The sequence below is a fragment of the Seriola dumerili genome, unplaced genomic scaffold (genome assembly GCF_002260705.1).
Source record: "Seriola dumerili isolate Sdu_G_001 unplaced genomic scaffold, Sdu_1.0 BDQW01000138.1, whole genome shotgun sequence".
In the NCBI taxonomy this organism is placed as follows: domain Eukaryota; kingdom Metazoa; phylum Chordata; class Actinopteri; order Carangiformes; family Carangidae; genus Seriola; species Seriola dumerili.
The window spans coordinates 17,068,597-17,085,949 of NW_019174393.1; the positions used below are offsets into that span (position 1 = coordinate 17,068,597).

Sequence of the window (17,353 nt, forward strand, 5' to 3'; positions counted from 1 at the left end):
CGCCATTTCTGGTCCTGTACCTGAAAATATCTGCAGAGTGAGACCTCAGCGTCTTTGTACTTCTTTTGACTCCCCCCAGAGTCTTGGACAGAACGCGCCGGTTGCCCCGCCAACACAACTCGGGAGGCGTGGTCATTGTTCACACCCATTGGTAGAAGCTGACGCGCGTACCCGAGCACAATAACGCTGATTGGCTAGAGCTAAATGACGCAGCAGTGCACCTGGGCGCTGATTGGCTGGAGTGAGCCAGATGTCTGAGAGCGCCAGAAAACAAGCTTGAGCGGGTGATGCTGAAGTCTCCCCGGGACAGTACAGGGTGTCCGCTAGCCGGACAGCAGCAGAAGTCTGGAGGTAAATGCTCAGGAGGGCTGCCCGCTTATATCGAAGAGGGAAATTAGCTGCTATGCTGGTCTGAAGAAACTACGCGCTGACACATCTGTAATACCGGACACGGAGCCACACAAGAACATTTCATTCATTCAACAGCAGAGAAAGGTGAGGAGTAGTGATTTCCCTCCAGCGGTTTGCTGCTTGCTCTAACACTAAGTTGTGAAATGCTGGTCAGCTGAGCTAGTAGTGTTAGCTAAGAAGCTAATTAAAAACGAGTAGAACTATAAACGAGTAACAGCGATATATTTATTCCCTTTCACTGGCTCAGCTAATGTGTTAATATGGAGCTTACTGAAAGAAGTTGCCCTTTACGAAGTTAACAACTTTGAAGCTACAACTTAGATTACATCTTTGAATTCACGTAATTTACTAACGTCTTATAATAATACAATCACCCGACAAGTTGCCACATTTGCTGCAATTGAGTGCGTCACGTCATGTTAGCAATTAAACAAAGTGTTAAGCAGGGAGATTGGTTGTTAGCTAAGTTAAAGTCGTTAGCTTGCTAAGGGCTAGTTAGCTGATTTTCTTTGCGCCAAATTCAGCTGCCCACTCGTCTTAAGTTTTCTGCACTGGCTGAAACTTCCTTAACTTCACCATGCACCCCGCAAAAACAGTGCTCAGGTGACCCATTTATGATTTTCTAAACATCCATACTCTTTTCTGGACTGCAGTTTTCCCTGATGGAAGTTGAATGTCTCGCACTCAAAGACCTCACAAGTCCAAGGAAAAGTTTTACGGTGGGGTCGGAGGAGAATGGGGGCCAAAGTGAACAAAAGGTAAGGTGGATCACTGCTTAATCTTAGGTGTGGTCTTATCATTGCGACTCTTAGCATTGCAACTCTTAGCAGGTTTGATATAATGCAACTGAAGGAGAGCTGCTGCAGAATCAGGTAGAAAGAGAGAAACCCTCAGAGTAATGTGGTGGCATCTCAAGAGAGGGACGAAGTTATAAGATGTGGGCTAGGCTAGGGAAGTTTTTGGCTTCCAACATCACCGTTTCCGTGAGAGTGGAAAAATAGTTTGTTGACCAGAAAAAAATTACCAAACAAGACCTTGAAGTGTTTAAATGTCAGTGCATTTGTTTAAGAGTACTTGATTTATTACTTAAATACTGCACCTAAAATCATCAAAATTCACCAAGTCTCTGTGTAGTAGTGTCAACATTTGACTTCCTACATAGAAGCCTGTGATGGAGATTTGAGTTCATACAGCAACATGTTTAAAATGAAAGATTTCAACAGGTTTATGTGTTGTGATGGTGCTACGTTACGTCACTTGTGCTCTAGAATAACCAAATAACATTGAAGTAATGAATAATAATCTTAAATGTCACCCATTGTAAATTTATCTTTTAACCACACAACCATCTCCATCACAGGAAAACATCTGCACAGAGAAGAGAAGATCCACGCCTCTGAAATCTGCTGAGCCTACCATCCCCAATTTACTAATAAGCAGAAAAGTTGCCACCCCCGATCTGACCCACATCACCCCCATCAAGCGTTCAGCCCTGGCCGAGCCCTGGACACCCACGGCCAATCTGAAGATGCTGATCAGCGCAGCGAGTCCAGACATTAGAGACCGAGAGATGAAAAAGGTGCTGTTTAGACCCATAGAGAATGAGAAGGACAAGCCAGCAAGTCCCAATGCTGCGATAGTAGATACGGAGGTGGACGATTCTTATCAGGTATGTTAAATGTGAAATTTTTGCATCTACCAAAGAAGCTAAGAGCTAATGTAGTTTATCAAAAAACACACAATTGTGAAAGGTCAATAAAATAGTCAATAAGGCATTTAATAAGTTAGTTCTAAATGTCTAAAATGTCTTATTTTTTGCTTAGTCTACAGGGGAGGAAGCAGTTAGATTGCAGTTATTGTTAATTGGTTTGATTATGGAAATGCTCTCAAAGGAACCCAGAATTTCCAAAATCTTTAAAGTCCACAGAGTAAACACATTTTACCCGCTTTTTATTTATATTAGCAGCTGAACTCTCAAGATAGGGAGTTTTCCAAAGCACAAATTAATTCCCTCAGTTATGCCTCATAAAGTCATTTTGTGTACAAGCAGCAGATGGAGTCTAAATTGCCCTGAGCTTTTGTGATACATTTGTTTGTTTAATCCGACAATGTGAAAGTTTTTTTCCAGCCTTAATATCTTTTTAGGGACTGTGAGAATTAATTCTGTGAAATATGTGGCCCTGAAGACATTATTGGAAAGCAATTTATGAGTCTGTGCATTACTATGGGTGATCGCAGTGCAGAAGGCAGCACCAACGCCAATGTTAATTTCTCTAAATTAGTGCAGAAACCCCAGACTGACAAATTGTTATTTATCTATTATTGTCTATATTTGTGTGTCCAGTTTGAAGCTGTGGACGAAGATGATGAGGCAGAGAAGAAGCCGAGCAGGAAGCAGAAGAGTCTGGGTCTGCTGTGCCAAAAGTTCCTGGCCCTTTACCCCGATTACCCTCCACCACACAGCCCCATCTGGATCTCACTGGATGAGGTGGCAACCAGTCTGGGTAAGAGCCAGTGATGTGGGAACAATAGGGAGTTGTGACAGGGGAGAAGGATGACTGACTAGTCCCAGCTCACGTCGGTGCTCTTATTGTAAACACCTAATGGGAGCAAGACGATAATGGGAGCAGCTAATGTCCATTTCATGAGCATTGTAAAGATTTTATGTTATTGGATTTAGGGCCGGTTGCTATGGAGACCTCTCTTTCATTCAAACATACTCTGTATTTAAATGAAGGGTGCGCAGCTGCAGTTTGAACTTTCATTTTATATCAAAACACTGACTGCTCTGCGAGGTTTCATTCAAGTATTTTGAGTGTGTGTGTGTGTGTGTGTAATTTCTCCGTTCTCTCTCTCTCTCTCATCGTCAGGAGTGGAACGGCGCCGTATCTACGACATCGTCAACGTGCTGGAGTCTCTGATGATGGTCGGCCGCATAGCCAAAAACAGCTACACCTGGTACGGACGCCAGCAGCTGGACGCCACGCTGGAGGAGCTGCAGCGGAGGGGCCGGCAGCAGGGCTACCACCTCCAGATGGATCTGGCTGCTGAGGCCAGGGAGGCAGGGCCAGGGCGCGAGGATGACGGCGGGGAGGGGGACGCCGGCATCGGTAATGAACAGACACAACATAAGTATCTACAAAGCCCCATTTCTCTGATTATCTCCTCGCACCTTCACAGTCTTTACCATCAACTGTTTTGGTGGCTGCGATAAAGAAGCTAAATGGTTCAGCATCAGTTAAACACCAAACATGTAAAAATTTAAATGCAGGTTTAATTTCAAGAGCAGCTGCCACCAAATTAACCCTACAGCTAAATGATCATTAATGAATACGAGCCTGGGGACTCCATAGCGATGCTACCTCCACATGCACACACGCAGCTTTTCATACTGTGTGTGTGTGTGTGTGTGTGTGTGTGTGTGTGTGTGTGTGTGTGTGTGTGGACTTGTGGCTGGATAATATCATGACAAAGAGGTTGTTTACAAAAGGTAGAGCCTTGTGACACGCCTCGATGTCTATAAGTGGTTAATGTCAGCCGCTTTTGTTATGGCTGGTTGAATGTGATGACCTCAGGCGTCATTATAATAACATAACACATATACAACACACATAACATGATAATTTGTCATCGTTGCTGAGCTGCACGGCAACAAATATCTACAGCAGGAAAAGTGTTACTGAGGCACCGGCGGCACATTTAAACATGTACAATATCATAGTTTGTGATCAGAAAATATTGTTTGAAAACATTTTACTTTAGCCCATTATGTGAGTGCCAAGATGTTTTAAAATTGAGAGTCAATTTGATGAATTTAAAGGTTTTGTTTTTCTCTGTATTAATGAATCTCCATTTTTTGATCTTAATGATATTTAACACAAGCTCATATATAGCATCTAACCTTTAGAAAATGCTGTAAACCATGTATTACTCCTCAAATAATCTTTCTAATATAAAAAACATCATCAAGCTGCTAATGTTATGGCCTAATCATGCTTGACTTTCCTGTGAAACAGGAAAATCAAGATTAGTGTGTTAGGTTGAACCACAAGTTTGCAAATCCTGATGTCTGACGTAATATTTTTGAAATCTTATCCCTTGTTCTGTAAGAAGTCAGATAGTAGGAATTTGAATAAAAGGTATGTAAAGATAGAGGGGGCTCATGTTTTCTGGTATCTGTTGTTTCACAAGTTACAATCCTGTAGCTTGCTGCTGCAGTGACTCCGGTTTCTGTGGTGGATTTAGGTTAACCTCATACATGATGTACAGATTTCCGTGACTGTAAAAGATGTTTGATAACATGCCGCGTGTACCCCCTGGTGTTTTTGCAGCTGGTGGCAACAGGAAAGACAAATCTCTGCGCATCATGAGCCAGAAGTTTGTCATGCTGTTCCTGGTGTCCAAAACTCAGACTGTTACCCTGGACGCAGCAGCAAAGATCCTCATCGAGGAGAGCCAGGACTCATCAAGTCACAGCAAGTACAAAAGTAAGAAATCCAACACGACCGCGAACACATGTTGTTCAAGATAGACACCCCTGTGATTAAAGTGCACAGCTGGCCTTTTGTATGTTTAAAGAAGTTAGTCATTGTATGTCCTGTAATAGAAATCCTGGTGTTATTAAAACTAAAATGTCCTGTGTCTTCAGCTAAGGTGCGGCGGCTGTACGATATCGCCAACGTCCTGACCAGCCTGTGCCTCATAAAGAAGGTGCATGTCCGCGAGGAGAGAGGCAGGAAGCCGGCCTTCAAGTGGCTCGGCCCCGTCGACTTCAGCAACTCTGGAAATACCGGTAAGAATCAAAGACAAGTTTCTCTGTCATCCTACAAAATATCCGCTCTCACACCATCTCAGACATTAACCTATAAGGAAATACTGTGTATGTTGCAGCTGTAATGCCGCCTGAAGCCAGACAGCCAATGGCAGGCCACGACCTCGGAAAAGCCAAGATGGCACGCCACGCCTCCTTCAACATCACACCAACTTCTGTGGCCATCCAGCGGCAGGTCAACTCCGCCCCCAGCAGCCCACGGCGAGAACTAACAGGTAAGAGACACTTGAATGTAGCTTCATACGATTACATCAATGTCTGGTTGCAGTCAGTTAAACTTTGAACATCTGTATGTTCCTCACACCTCAGGTCTGGCCAATCAGCCTGTGGATTATTCCAGGAAGACTACAAGCAACAACGCAGTGTGTCGACTGCAGTTTGGGAACAGCTCTGAGTGAGTACAGACACACACGCACACACACACCTCTGTAATCGCCGCAGCCTTCCCTCGGTTTAGATTTATCTCATCCAACACAGATTTACTGCCAAAGAATTTACTGCACACAGTAGCTCTTGTTGCTAACCTTTGTCAGGAGAGACCATCAGTGTTATTGAAGAGAATCCACATCAGCTGCCTGTAACAAGGGGCAAATGGAGCAGTAGATAGTTTGTAGTTTATAGATAACACGTATCTGCTTTCAAAGTGAGGCTTCACAACTGCATTTATTTTCCCATCTTGGCATTAAAAGCTATTGACAATGCCTTAGTTATAAGATGCAGAGGCTCCTCAGTCACTGGGGGAAGGGGGTGTTAAATCTCAGTCTCTGTACATATTATTTCTCACTCACTTCAAGTGTTTGCATTGGCTGATGTGCTTAGTTTTAGGCTGCATGTAACAGGAGCCGACTGCCGCAGATACGAATGGTTATTGTCTCCTGTGCATGTGTGTGTTGGCTTCCTCAGATACAGTACACAGAGGTTCATGTTACTTCTACGGTTGACCTGCTTGTGGCCAAACCACAGCTAGCCCCAAGGCTGTGGCTGTTAAGTGTTCTTCAGGGGGGAGGAGTGAGATGATGGGACGTGGAAGTGTGTGTTGAAAAGGAATATTTTACACATGAAGCTGGGTAACAGTCCACCGGGGGCAGCGGTAGCCCACAGGATGACTGTTGGAGGTTTATGTCTGGGGAGGTAGAAAATCTGCACATCAGCAAGAGCGATCGGAGGGACGTCCAGGCTCTTCTCCACCACAGGAGCCTTTCGAAGAGTTCAGGAACTTAACCTGTGTTTCTACTGGAGGCAGTTAGCACTAAATTTAGCTCCTCTGCTATTGTTACTGGTGCCTAAAAAGTCCCAGTTCACGCCCCTCCCTGGGAACAGCTTACAGGGCTTTATGATGCTGATTGGTCGTGTCCAAACCCTCACAGCTGCTACATTTTATGCACAGCTTCATTCACAACAATAAGGAAGCACTGGATGCCAGTGGCATCTCTGCTGCGGCAAGAGCCAGACTTTTCTTGTGATGTTTATTGTTGAGAACAAGAGAGCAGGCAAACACAGAGAGAGAGAGAGACTGAGACAGGACGAGAGAGCAAAGTAAATTTGAAGATTGTTGGAAAGATGATCTGCTTTAAATCCACTCATCACATCCATTTAAAACATACCAAATACACTCATAGCAAATACAGAGAACACACAACTCTGTTGTTGTGGAAATAGCTGTCATTCGGCTGCTGGTGTTTATTCTGTTATTGGTCTAATTTGCCCAGACGCAGTGGAAATGAAAACATGACTGTGTGAAACAGAGTTTTTCCCCACTACTTTAGTTCCTGAAACTATTTGGTCAAAGTGCTGATTGGGGAGTTATATATGAGCCAGGGCTCCAGAGTCAGGGTTGCCTAAATGTGCAGGAGGCTGCTGCGGTTTGAGACTAGAAAACTAGAGACCCAAGCCCAGACCACTGCAGTATTTACTGGATTTAATGTAAAATGAATCTGGATTCAGATTGTGGATGAACTAATTCCACTACAGGCCGCAGGCTGTACTTCTCAATGAGGTTCAAGCTGAGAATTAAAGCTTTAATTCTACTAAAAGTAAAACTCAAATACTATTGCCTTTTCTTGTTTCCCCTCAGTAACCAGCCCAGTGCAGCCCTGCAGACCAACATCCAGCTGCCTCTGTCCTCCACTCAGTCCACCCCGCTGGCACCCTCCCTCCACCCCGAGTACCTCCTCGCCTCTTCCTCCTCCTCCTCCTCCTCCTCCTCTCCCCACTGCTTGGCCTACCTGCCCAGCCTGTCTCAGCCCTCGCTGGTCATGCTGTACCGGCCGCTGGACAAGCCCGAGCAGACACCTGAAGGTCAGAGGTCACCCAGGATGGAGTCTGAGGAGGGGAGGAAGAGGAAGAGGGAAGAGAAAGAAGAAGACAAGGCAGTGGTAAAAAAGAAGGGAACATCTGGATTAGAAGAATGTGACAAGGTGAGGTGATATTTGGTTTGTTTTAGAGAGAGAAAAATATGATAAGTGTTTAATGTCATTCACTGCTTTTCACTTTGGTTCAGATTGATAGGGAGCGACGTAATTATTTTGGTTCAGTGCAGTAATATGATTGCATGGCGTCTTTTTTCTGAGCAGTGTGGCGTTCACAATCAGAAGATCCTGTTAGTAATTCAGGACAGCAGAGCATTAAATTAAAAATATGAAATACTACATGCTTGCTGATGAGGATAAGTCATCCCCGGTGTAATTACAGACTTATATTAGCGATGTAGAGGATATTTGATAATTGGAAAACCTTAGCAATTAATCAGGCTGTACAGTCATAGTAAGTGGGAAAGTCTAATTTTTCATGGTGAGATGGTTTTGTAGAAAGGAAGTTTAAGAGAGTCGCTGTGAGAGCTGCACTTTTACATCAGGAAAATTACTTGGCAGCTCAAATGCTATTAGATAGGGAGAGTGTTAATCAGTGCACAGGCTCTATTTTCTCCACGTTGATATAAACTGTTATTTAAGATGAAATGCAGAATTGGACATTTTTTATAATAATGCTTAATGCCTTTATCACATGGACGCAGCAACAAAACTGCTGGTTCCTCTGTTTAGGTTTTCATCGTCCTTTTTAATCCTGTTTAAATCCTGTTTAATTTGTTTTCCCTCCAGGTGAGAGCTGAAGCTCACAGGGAAGCAGGGGAGTGTCCACAGATGGGTGCCACCAGGACGTCTCCCAGTCACCCATCAGGCCTCTCCAGAGCGCTCGATGAAAGTCACGGTGGCAACAACAGCAGCGAGGCCGCCCAGCCGTCACACTACCTCTACGTCCCCAACAGCGCAGGTACACACAAGACTGTAAATCTGCAGAAAGTCAAGTCCAGAAAAATACTGGGAGACTAATCTGCCCCCTTTAAAATCCCTCTTTGAATAAGTAACCCCTCTGTCTTTAGATTTAAATGAAAATTTAAAGAGAGTCGATACTGTAGCAGTGTTGGGAGAAATCATATTAAGACTGACACAATAATGCAGATAAAGAATATCTGTGGTAACAGGTTCCCCAGCATGGAGGATTATCTAGAAATGGTAAAATACAGTTTCAGTTACTCCTGAAAACTACCAAATTCATCCATTTAAAAAAATATTTTAACGTAGTTCAGGAGTAATTTGAACACTTATGTCACTAGATAAACCAAACAACCAAAAATAAAAAGTTTGAAGGAAAACAAATGTGGACACACGTGGTCCAGACCACCTCTGAATGTGGTCTGATTGATCGGATCTCAAATGCATCTTGGGTGCGTTCACACCTGAATTTAGAGCTGACCACTTGTGATCAGATCACCAGGCGGACGTTAACACCAGGTCTGAACAGGCCGTACACTAGCTGGTTATAACCTGGAGGCCTGGACCTACTTCCTCAGGGAGTTCACTAGTTTAAAAAGTGTCACAAGATGATTGACAGGCCAGATCTACACTAAATCCATAATCTGTGATGTGGGTTACAAGTGAACACATCTATGGTTTTAACAGGTGACAAGACAAAACTTGCTTTGAAAACATGGACATGTTAATGGAATTTAGTTATAAAGATAAAACATGTGGTCACACTGACTGCAAAAATCAATAAGCTGATATCAGATGCAATGAAATTAACATTATTATGAAAACTCACCGAATCCAACCACCACTGTGCACGACTCAGGATACACTGAAGACGGTGAAAGGCTTGTCTTCAACTGTCATGAAATAATCAATAATCAGGAATCAAATCATAAATATTTATCCACACTGGCATTACTGTGTTTACATAGATAAAGATGAGATATTGTTGCAGTAAACACTCACCTACATGTATTCAGATAAGAACAAAGCCCTCACTTCACAGGAGTCAAACAGAACAATGAGACGGTTAATTAAGACACCTGTGTGTAGTGCTGACAGAGGGTGCGCTTGATTTGTGTCTCATTGTCTTAGTATAGGTCAGGTGACTTCTAGTTCCGAACAAGTTTTAATCTCCTCTCTCTTGTCTCCAGGTCTGAACAGCCTCAACCTCTTCCTCCCTGCCGCCCAGCCACCAGCCAGTCTAGCACTTCCTCCCAGCGGCGTTCCCACCCTGGCGCTGCCCTACGTCCTGGTGCCCTCTGCCGCCCTCTCCCACTACCCCCTGGTCGCCAGCAGTCTGCAACAGCAAGGCTCCGACGCCCACACCAAACTCAGCTTCAGTCTGCCCGCTGTGATGTCGCCCGCCCACTTCACAGTGGGGGCGGCACCTTACAGCCTGGCAGCGGCACCGGAGATCAGCTGGTCACCGGCTCTGTCGCCGTCCAGTCCAGAACAAAGCAGGCTGTACGGGTCAGCGGCAGGGGCGCCGCATTCACCCCCGGGACCACGACAGACTGTCAGCATCAGCACACCAGAGCCACTGGTAAGAATTTCAGTCTGTTAGTAACATCCCTCCCCAACGCAAGTAACAGTATGAACTGATATGAAAAATAAAAGTCTTCACTACTGATTCAACCCACCAGATTTGTCCTGTAAAAACATTCATTTAGACATAATTAGCCTTCATAATGATACACGACCTCTCCGATATCAGGCACTTACAAAATGCCATAACACAGCTTGACATGAGAGCGAGTGCAGCATTTGTTTTGTAGAAGGTTTCCCCTCATTTACTCATCCAGACACTTTGTGTGTTTGGAGCTGATGAATCTCCAGGTCTTTAAACAGGGATTAATGTTCCTGTCTGCACAGCCCGACATCGCTCCACTGCCGCTGCTCCTCTTAATCAGTCGTTTGTAGGCGACCTGCCGAGGCTCCGGACGGAAAATTAATGCTGCTTTATAAACAATAGGACGAGTCGCCGGCCGTGTTGTAATGAGGCATAAATCCAGAGCCTGGGATGGTTCCTCTTATCTTTTTTCCACATATAGAATTTCTTGTAAAACTATGCACCATCTCTTATTGGAGCTGAAACGATTTGGTCAATGAATTAATTAGTAGATTGGCAGAAAAGTTTTGATGACTGATGAGGATGAGCTGGTATGGATGGGTCATTTGTGTCATTTTTAAAGCAAAAAAAAAAAAAAAATGCAGTTTCCAGTTCATTTGCTATTTGCTGGGTTTTGATGATAATAAACTGGATAACTTTGGATTTTGGACAGTTGCCATATCAACACAAGCTGTTTGAATGTCAGCTTAGGCTTTGGATAGTTGTGATGAACACTTTTCACTGTGTTTCTGTCATCAATAATGAAAATGATTGTTAGGATTTGGGAGTCAGATTTTGAACAGCTTCCTTTTTAACAAAAGAAAACTAATTCACATCTTCATGCCGTCCATAGGTGGTCCATAGTTGTTTTTTGTTTTATTTTTCTGACCCCCCTTTTTTTTTAACGCTATTTTTTACAGCATTTTTGCCTTTTATTGTGAGAGGACAGTGAGATTTAACATTTAACAAAATAAAGTCAAGAAATTGATAATTTATTACTTTTCTCAAGCATATTAAGTCTTTGAAAGTTGATTTTCATACCAAAATAAAATAAAAGCAAATATTTTATTACTTTGATAAACAATGACAAGATGCAGTGCAAATGTTCTCCAAATTTACATCACTCTCTCCATCCACAGACCCCACATACTCCAAAGGACACAGCAGCATCCGCTTCTAAGGCTTTCTTCCAGACCCCAGGAACTCTGGGAAGTGTAGTCAGTGCCCTGCCGGCTGCTAGAAGACGAGGCTCTGCACAGAGGAGACTGGATGTTGGCCACCCACCGACCAGTTAGACATCTGAGCAGAAAGAATAGATGGTTAATGTACTATTTTAACATGCAGGTGTTAATCCTGCATGTTAAAATATGGTTTCAAACCACCGGTGCTTATTTTAGTTCATTAATTATTAAATTAAAGATTTCCTCCTGTAATGCAAGAATATAAATTTTAGCAGAGACGGAAATGAACGGTCTTTTTGGAAACCAGAGATCTTAAACAGTTCTCACATTTTTGCTATTGACTGTACATTTTTACCAATTTGCGAGTGTCTCATTTTGAAATGAAATTCTTCGGTTGTCGGTCGGTCGTTACAGTTCAAATGTGCCTCATGGTTCAGTTGTTGATTTCAGAATAAGTGAAGCAGTATTGCCTATGTAACAGTGCCCTCCTGTGGTGGGAGTGGGCCACTGTTGTATTTTGTATTTCTGACATGAGTTTCCCTCTCAGATGTGATCAAGCTACCTAATCCCCATCACTTGTGTATTATAGCCCAATTGCTATTTATATATTAGCTAATATATGTTGATTACAGGGACTGTAATGGAACATTAACTCCTTTTTTAAGCACTAAGTATTTGATGAATGTTGAAGTGATTTAGTTGGCCCCTTCAGGTTTTGTTACATTATCAAGGTATAATAGGAAACGTATAAGCTGCTGATCGCCGGTTTACATTGACAGTAGCAGACAATCCTCTCTTGGCTCATTTCTGACAGTACCGTGAGGAGAAAATCACTAAAGCCTTAAATGTTTACAGCTAACAAAGCATCTCAAGGAACAGTTGTTGGACTTGATGCACGACAGATGCATTAATTTACTCATCAGGAAGATACACCTCACTGGTGCTGTGTAAGTTCTCACTGAGGATTTACAACCATGGTGCTTTATGGTTAAACACCAAACTTTTTAGATCCGTTACTGGCATCTAGAGGACAATGTGACATGGGATGATGCTCTCAGGTACTTGAATCCTTGTGACTTTACTAGAAGTAGATTCTGGAGAGATATCAGAGTACTGTAAAGGTTTTTATCCTTACTTTATCCAGGTAAAGTAGACTGATCTTATATGCTGTCTTTTATTTTCACAACACCATTCCACTATTCATAAAGTCCAACACATTTTGAACATTTCCAGTATGACCACAGTCTGCTGTTGTGCTGGTGCAGTTGGGGGTTTAAGTGCCTTGCAGGGATTTGTGTCAACAATCCTCTGGTAACAGACCCGCTAACTTGCCTCCAGACAACCCAGCCAAAAATATTGGTGCTTTGTGCGGGAATCATTGAGGAGAGCTTAGCTATGTCACGCCAAAGGGTGCACAGAAAATCCACTCTGACCAGTGGATGTGTAGTTATTAATGTACAGTTTTATGTCTGTAATTATTTTTGTAAATTGTATTCAGTGTCATTTAATATTTCCATGTGCAGAATGTTAAATGCTGCTTTATCGTTTTTGAAAATAATGACACTTGCACTGCTAGTTTTAGTAGTTGTGTGCTGATCTAACTTTTACGAAACATGGAGGCGTTCCTTCACTCTAGCTCTGCTCTCTGTAGTTATAGGCCTGACTGGTTTTCTTCTGTACGACTTTCACAAACTTTAATTAAAATATATGACTGATTAGTTTTGTAATGTGTGCTCTTTAATTTGAGGAATATGTCACAGTATTTAAGGTATTATATCACCACACGTTTACATATTTAAAGGTCCCATATTTCCCTCTTCTGTGTTTTATTTGAAGTGTTGATCCATAAGAAGATGTATTTGTGGTTTTAAGAACCAAAAACCATCTCAATGTAGTGTTACATCTCCTCTCTCAGACTTCTCTCTGGAGTTTTAGTAACAACAGGTTGGTGAGCCAATCAGAAGAGAGAAGGCTCTGAGCATCTCCTCTGATTGGCTTACTGTTTTCTGAGTGATCAATTAAAAATGTTGAGTAGAAAACTGTTTCATAAAGATGAAATGTTGCCATTTAGTTTTATACTACCATAGAAAAAAATTGGACAGATTTACAGATGACTTCAGTTTACCAGTTTACAACTTCACAGATGATCAATAACTCAGAGCGGCTCAGGACTCAGAGGGAAGCAAGTTGTGATAATGTGGTTGAACGACACACAGTCCCTGTGCGTTGTTGAAGTCGTACACATTAAACACACAGGATGAGGATCAGGTTGAAGCCACAGCGTTATAATACACATTATCACGAACAAGAGTCACTGCTCAGAGTGACAAGGCAGAACGGTGGTTAAAACACAAATTACACATCTAATAATAAACTCACATGTAAGATGAGATTCTTATTCAAACTGAATGAAATTCCATTGGTGAAGAAGACATTCAACGCATCAGGTGTGATCTTGGGGTCAGATCAAGCTGATTGAGTCACACCCCACAACACACACCATCTGTCAGAGGACATCAGCATCTAATCAGAGCTTTTATATCAGAGCCGAGGGAGCTGCCAGTAGATGTGTTTGGCCACTGCAAGGCATTTATATCACTAAACCTCAGCAGATGGGACAATTAACTATATGGACAGATAGATCAGCCAAGTATCTGCTGCGACCAAAAACCACTTCACTGACTGCTGCTGCTGCTGCTGCTGCTGCTGCTGCTGTGTTACACCACTTACTACTGCTAGTTCTGCTACTATTCCTACTACTACTGCTGCTGTTACTGTGGTTACCATTTCTGCAAATGCTACTCCTACTACTGCTAGGTAGCGCTCTTTGTAATAGCCTGTAATAACCCTAACCCTTTCTTTTTTAAATCAGGTTTTTTCTTTTTATGTGGCACCTGTCAAGGTTAAAACTCACATATAAAAATAGTATATCAGTCATAGAGGTAATTTTTCTGAATTATGACTCACTTTACTTTCGATTACTTTAAGTGCATTTTGCCATTAATTCTTATGTACTTTTACTTTATTGATGAAGATTTTACATAGAAAACATGATGAGCTGCATAGTTCAGCCGCTGCTGCTTTGATTTTGTCTGCTCTTGTTCAAATGTTTTTAATGTGATGAGTTATGATGAGGAAGACTATATACTTTGGTTATAAGATAACCTGAACAAGACAGTTAGCACATTCACATCCAAGTACAAAATCTAATTTCAGCAGGTTCAGGTATTTTTTTTTTTCTTTGTGAGAATCAAACTGAAGCTGAAATCAGTTCATTTCATTTCATGCAGTCGAGGCTCCACTTTGGGATTTCCTCACCTCAAGCCTTCATGTCCATATAAGGACGAGAGGACTGGCAGCTCTACCTGCTTCAATATGCTTTTTATTACTGCTGCCTAGTTTCTGCTGCTGGACATTCTTTTTCAATGACAATATTAAACCCTGGTGTGCTGCCAGATTTGTAAAACTTTTTCCTTGAAATAAAAAGTAAAGTGTTACTAATGCTTCCTGTTGTTTGATATCAGTCTTTCTGATCGCGATGAAGGAATCTGAACCCAGCTCAGACACATTGGTAACTATTCAAGAACAGACTGCTTCAGTTCAGGTTCTACCTCATCGTCTCCAAAGGCTTTAAGTCAGGACACATACCGTGATGAGATCCTGAGGCCCATTGTCAAGCCATTCATCTGCCGCCATTGCCTCGTGTTGCAGCATGATGGACACATCTCAGTTTTGTGTGTGGCCTGTGTCGTCACCAGACATGTCACCCGTTGAGCATGTTCGGCGTGATCTGGATCTGTGTGTGCGAGAGCATGTTCCACTTCCTGCCAATATCCAGCAACTTCACACAGTCACTGAAGAGGAGCGGTCCAACAATCAACAACCTGATCAACTCAGTGTTGCACTGCATGAGGCAAATGGTGATCATACTGAATCGTTTTTCTGATCCACAAACCCCCCACCCAAAAAAAAAAATCTGTTGCTCAAGTCACACAGCTCAGTACCCAATAAGTGTCTTTTTTTCAAAATAAAACTGCACATTTTAAAGTGGCATTTATTGTGACCAGCCCAAGGCACACCTGTACAACAATCATGCTGTGTAATCAGCATCTTGATATGACACACCTGTGAGGAGGATGGAGGAGAAGTGCTCACTAACACTCATTTAAACACATTTGTGAAGAACATTTGAAATGAAGAAAGAAGCCCTTTGTGTGTTCAGAATAAGATTTTTAATTTCAACTCATGAAAAATGAGAGCAAAAACAAAAGCGTTGCATTTATATTTTTATAGTGATATAGTCATCAACAACTATTGGATGGATTTACATGAAATCTGGTACAGATATTCACATCATAACTTTACCTCCATCGTCAGATCAAAGTCTCTGTGTCCAACACTTTGGTTTATGAGCAAACACTAAACTAAGAGGGTAAGATGATGAAAATTATACCTGATTATATCACCACGGTAACATCATTGTTGTCAGCATGTTAGCATAGTTATGTTAGCATTGAGCCGGCACATGTCTGGACAGTTCCTTTGGTTAGCAGTGGTCTCCGACTTATTCTCCCACTCTTTTTGCAGACATCAGCTGAAGCCTGAGAGGCCTGCAGCTCTTTAGATGTTCTTCAGGGTTCTTGTTTGACTTCCTTCGAGAAAAATCCTGAGAAGATTCACCATTGCTCCAAGACTTTTCTGTTTGCCAGTGACAGCTCTGACTGCGTGATTCGGCACAGAACCAGTCACTTAGAACATGTGTTTATCTTTGGAGTTCCTCTTGAGAGGAGCATCATTTCACTGCAGGAGCTTTGTGCTGACTGTTTCACTCTGACGGTCAGGTTCAATAGGAGTAAGGTTTACACTGAGCAGGGCTGCAATCAAGCCTGGCTGTGTTCATATAATTAACAATCAAATTCAGTTTTTGATTCCTTTTCACATAAATTTGTCCCTTTAAAACATTATATAATCATTTAGAAATATGTCCCGTTTGTCTATTACTGCATTTTGTCTATAGAACCCATATAATTAATTGTGACAAATGTGCAGTAATATATACAGTATTAGCCACTGCTAGCAGGATGTGATCTTTATGAACCATTATTGTCCTCTTCATCATCTGTTTTGATTAGATAATGCTGAGACTAACTCAGTGGTTACATGAAGCTTATTAAATATTCTTCTTTCGACCTCTCCATTGTTATGGTTACATTCAAATGAATTGCATAATTGGGAAATAATGAAGCTGAGGTTTGTTGGCAACAGAGCAGTAGATAATGTTCTAACAGTAGGAGGCTTGGATCAATAAAATAAGTTGGTTTAACTGAAAACCAGAGTTACTGCAGCTCTGTGCACATTAAAGACTTTAATTAGGAATAATTTAAGACTACCCTGCTTGCAAAGGGTTTTACAGTTTAACCTTTTAATTAAATTTAATTGAATCATGTTAATCTGCTCTCAGTGCCACCATGTTGTTTCACTGTGGTGAGACTTGACGCCGTGCGAAAGGTCATGAAACTAAAGGTCATAACCAGCAGAGTCTGTGTGATATTAAGTGTTGATGTGAATACATTTAAGCTGTGCATTATTTTTTAAATGAAGATCACGGTTTGTACGATGGAGTATCACAGTGGTCGTCATGCACCCGAGCTGAAAACATCAGGTTATTATCAGGATGTGGTCTGTGGAGGCTTTGCGGAGAGCTGGACTGGTGGGAGTGGCAACGATGCAACGGTATACTCTGTTAGAGTAAGCTATATTTGCAATATCAACCATAAACCCCATTTCGAGTTGGCAAATGGGTGTTGCAACCATTGTTCTCTGCTTGCAAGGCAAACACGACCCAGCCATCAGATATTACTTTCTGTCTCCAGCAGGGGGTAGAACAACTGCAAGTTTGAACAGACTAATACAGCTGTGGTGTTTTTAGTATTTCTAAAATAAATTATTTCACTGTGGATTGATCGAAAAGCAAAGTGTAAACCCAGGCGGGCCCTTTCTATGAGTCTAC

The 17,353-nt window shown here is 42.2% G+C and overlaps 1 protein-coding gene across 1 annotated transcript; it reads left to right on the plus strand.

Moving 5' to 3' along the window:
• Positions 1-324: 324 nt before the first annotated feature.
• On the plus strand, positions 325-9,908 carry e2f7 (E2F transcription factor 7). Its single transcript, XM_022749168.1, has 14 exons — positions 325-495; positions 1,065-1,169; positions 1,772-2,080; positions 2,756-2,915; positions 3,282-3,457; positions 3,628-3,682; positions 4,743-4,898; positions 5,060-5,203; positions 5,302-5,457; positions 5,552-5,636; positions 7,317-7,659; positions 8,341-8,512; positions 9,705-9,848; positions 9,895-9,908. The coding sequence occupies exons 2-14, from the start codon at positions 1,074-1,076 to the stop codon at positions 9,906-9,908; spliced, it is 2,010 nt and encodes a 669-aa protein (XP_022604889.1). The 5' UTR covers positions 325-495; positions 1,065-1,073.
• The last annotated feature ends 7,445 nt before the right edge of the window (positions 9,909-17,353 follow it).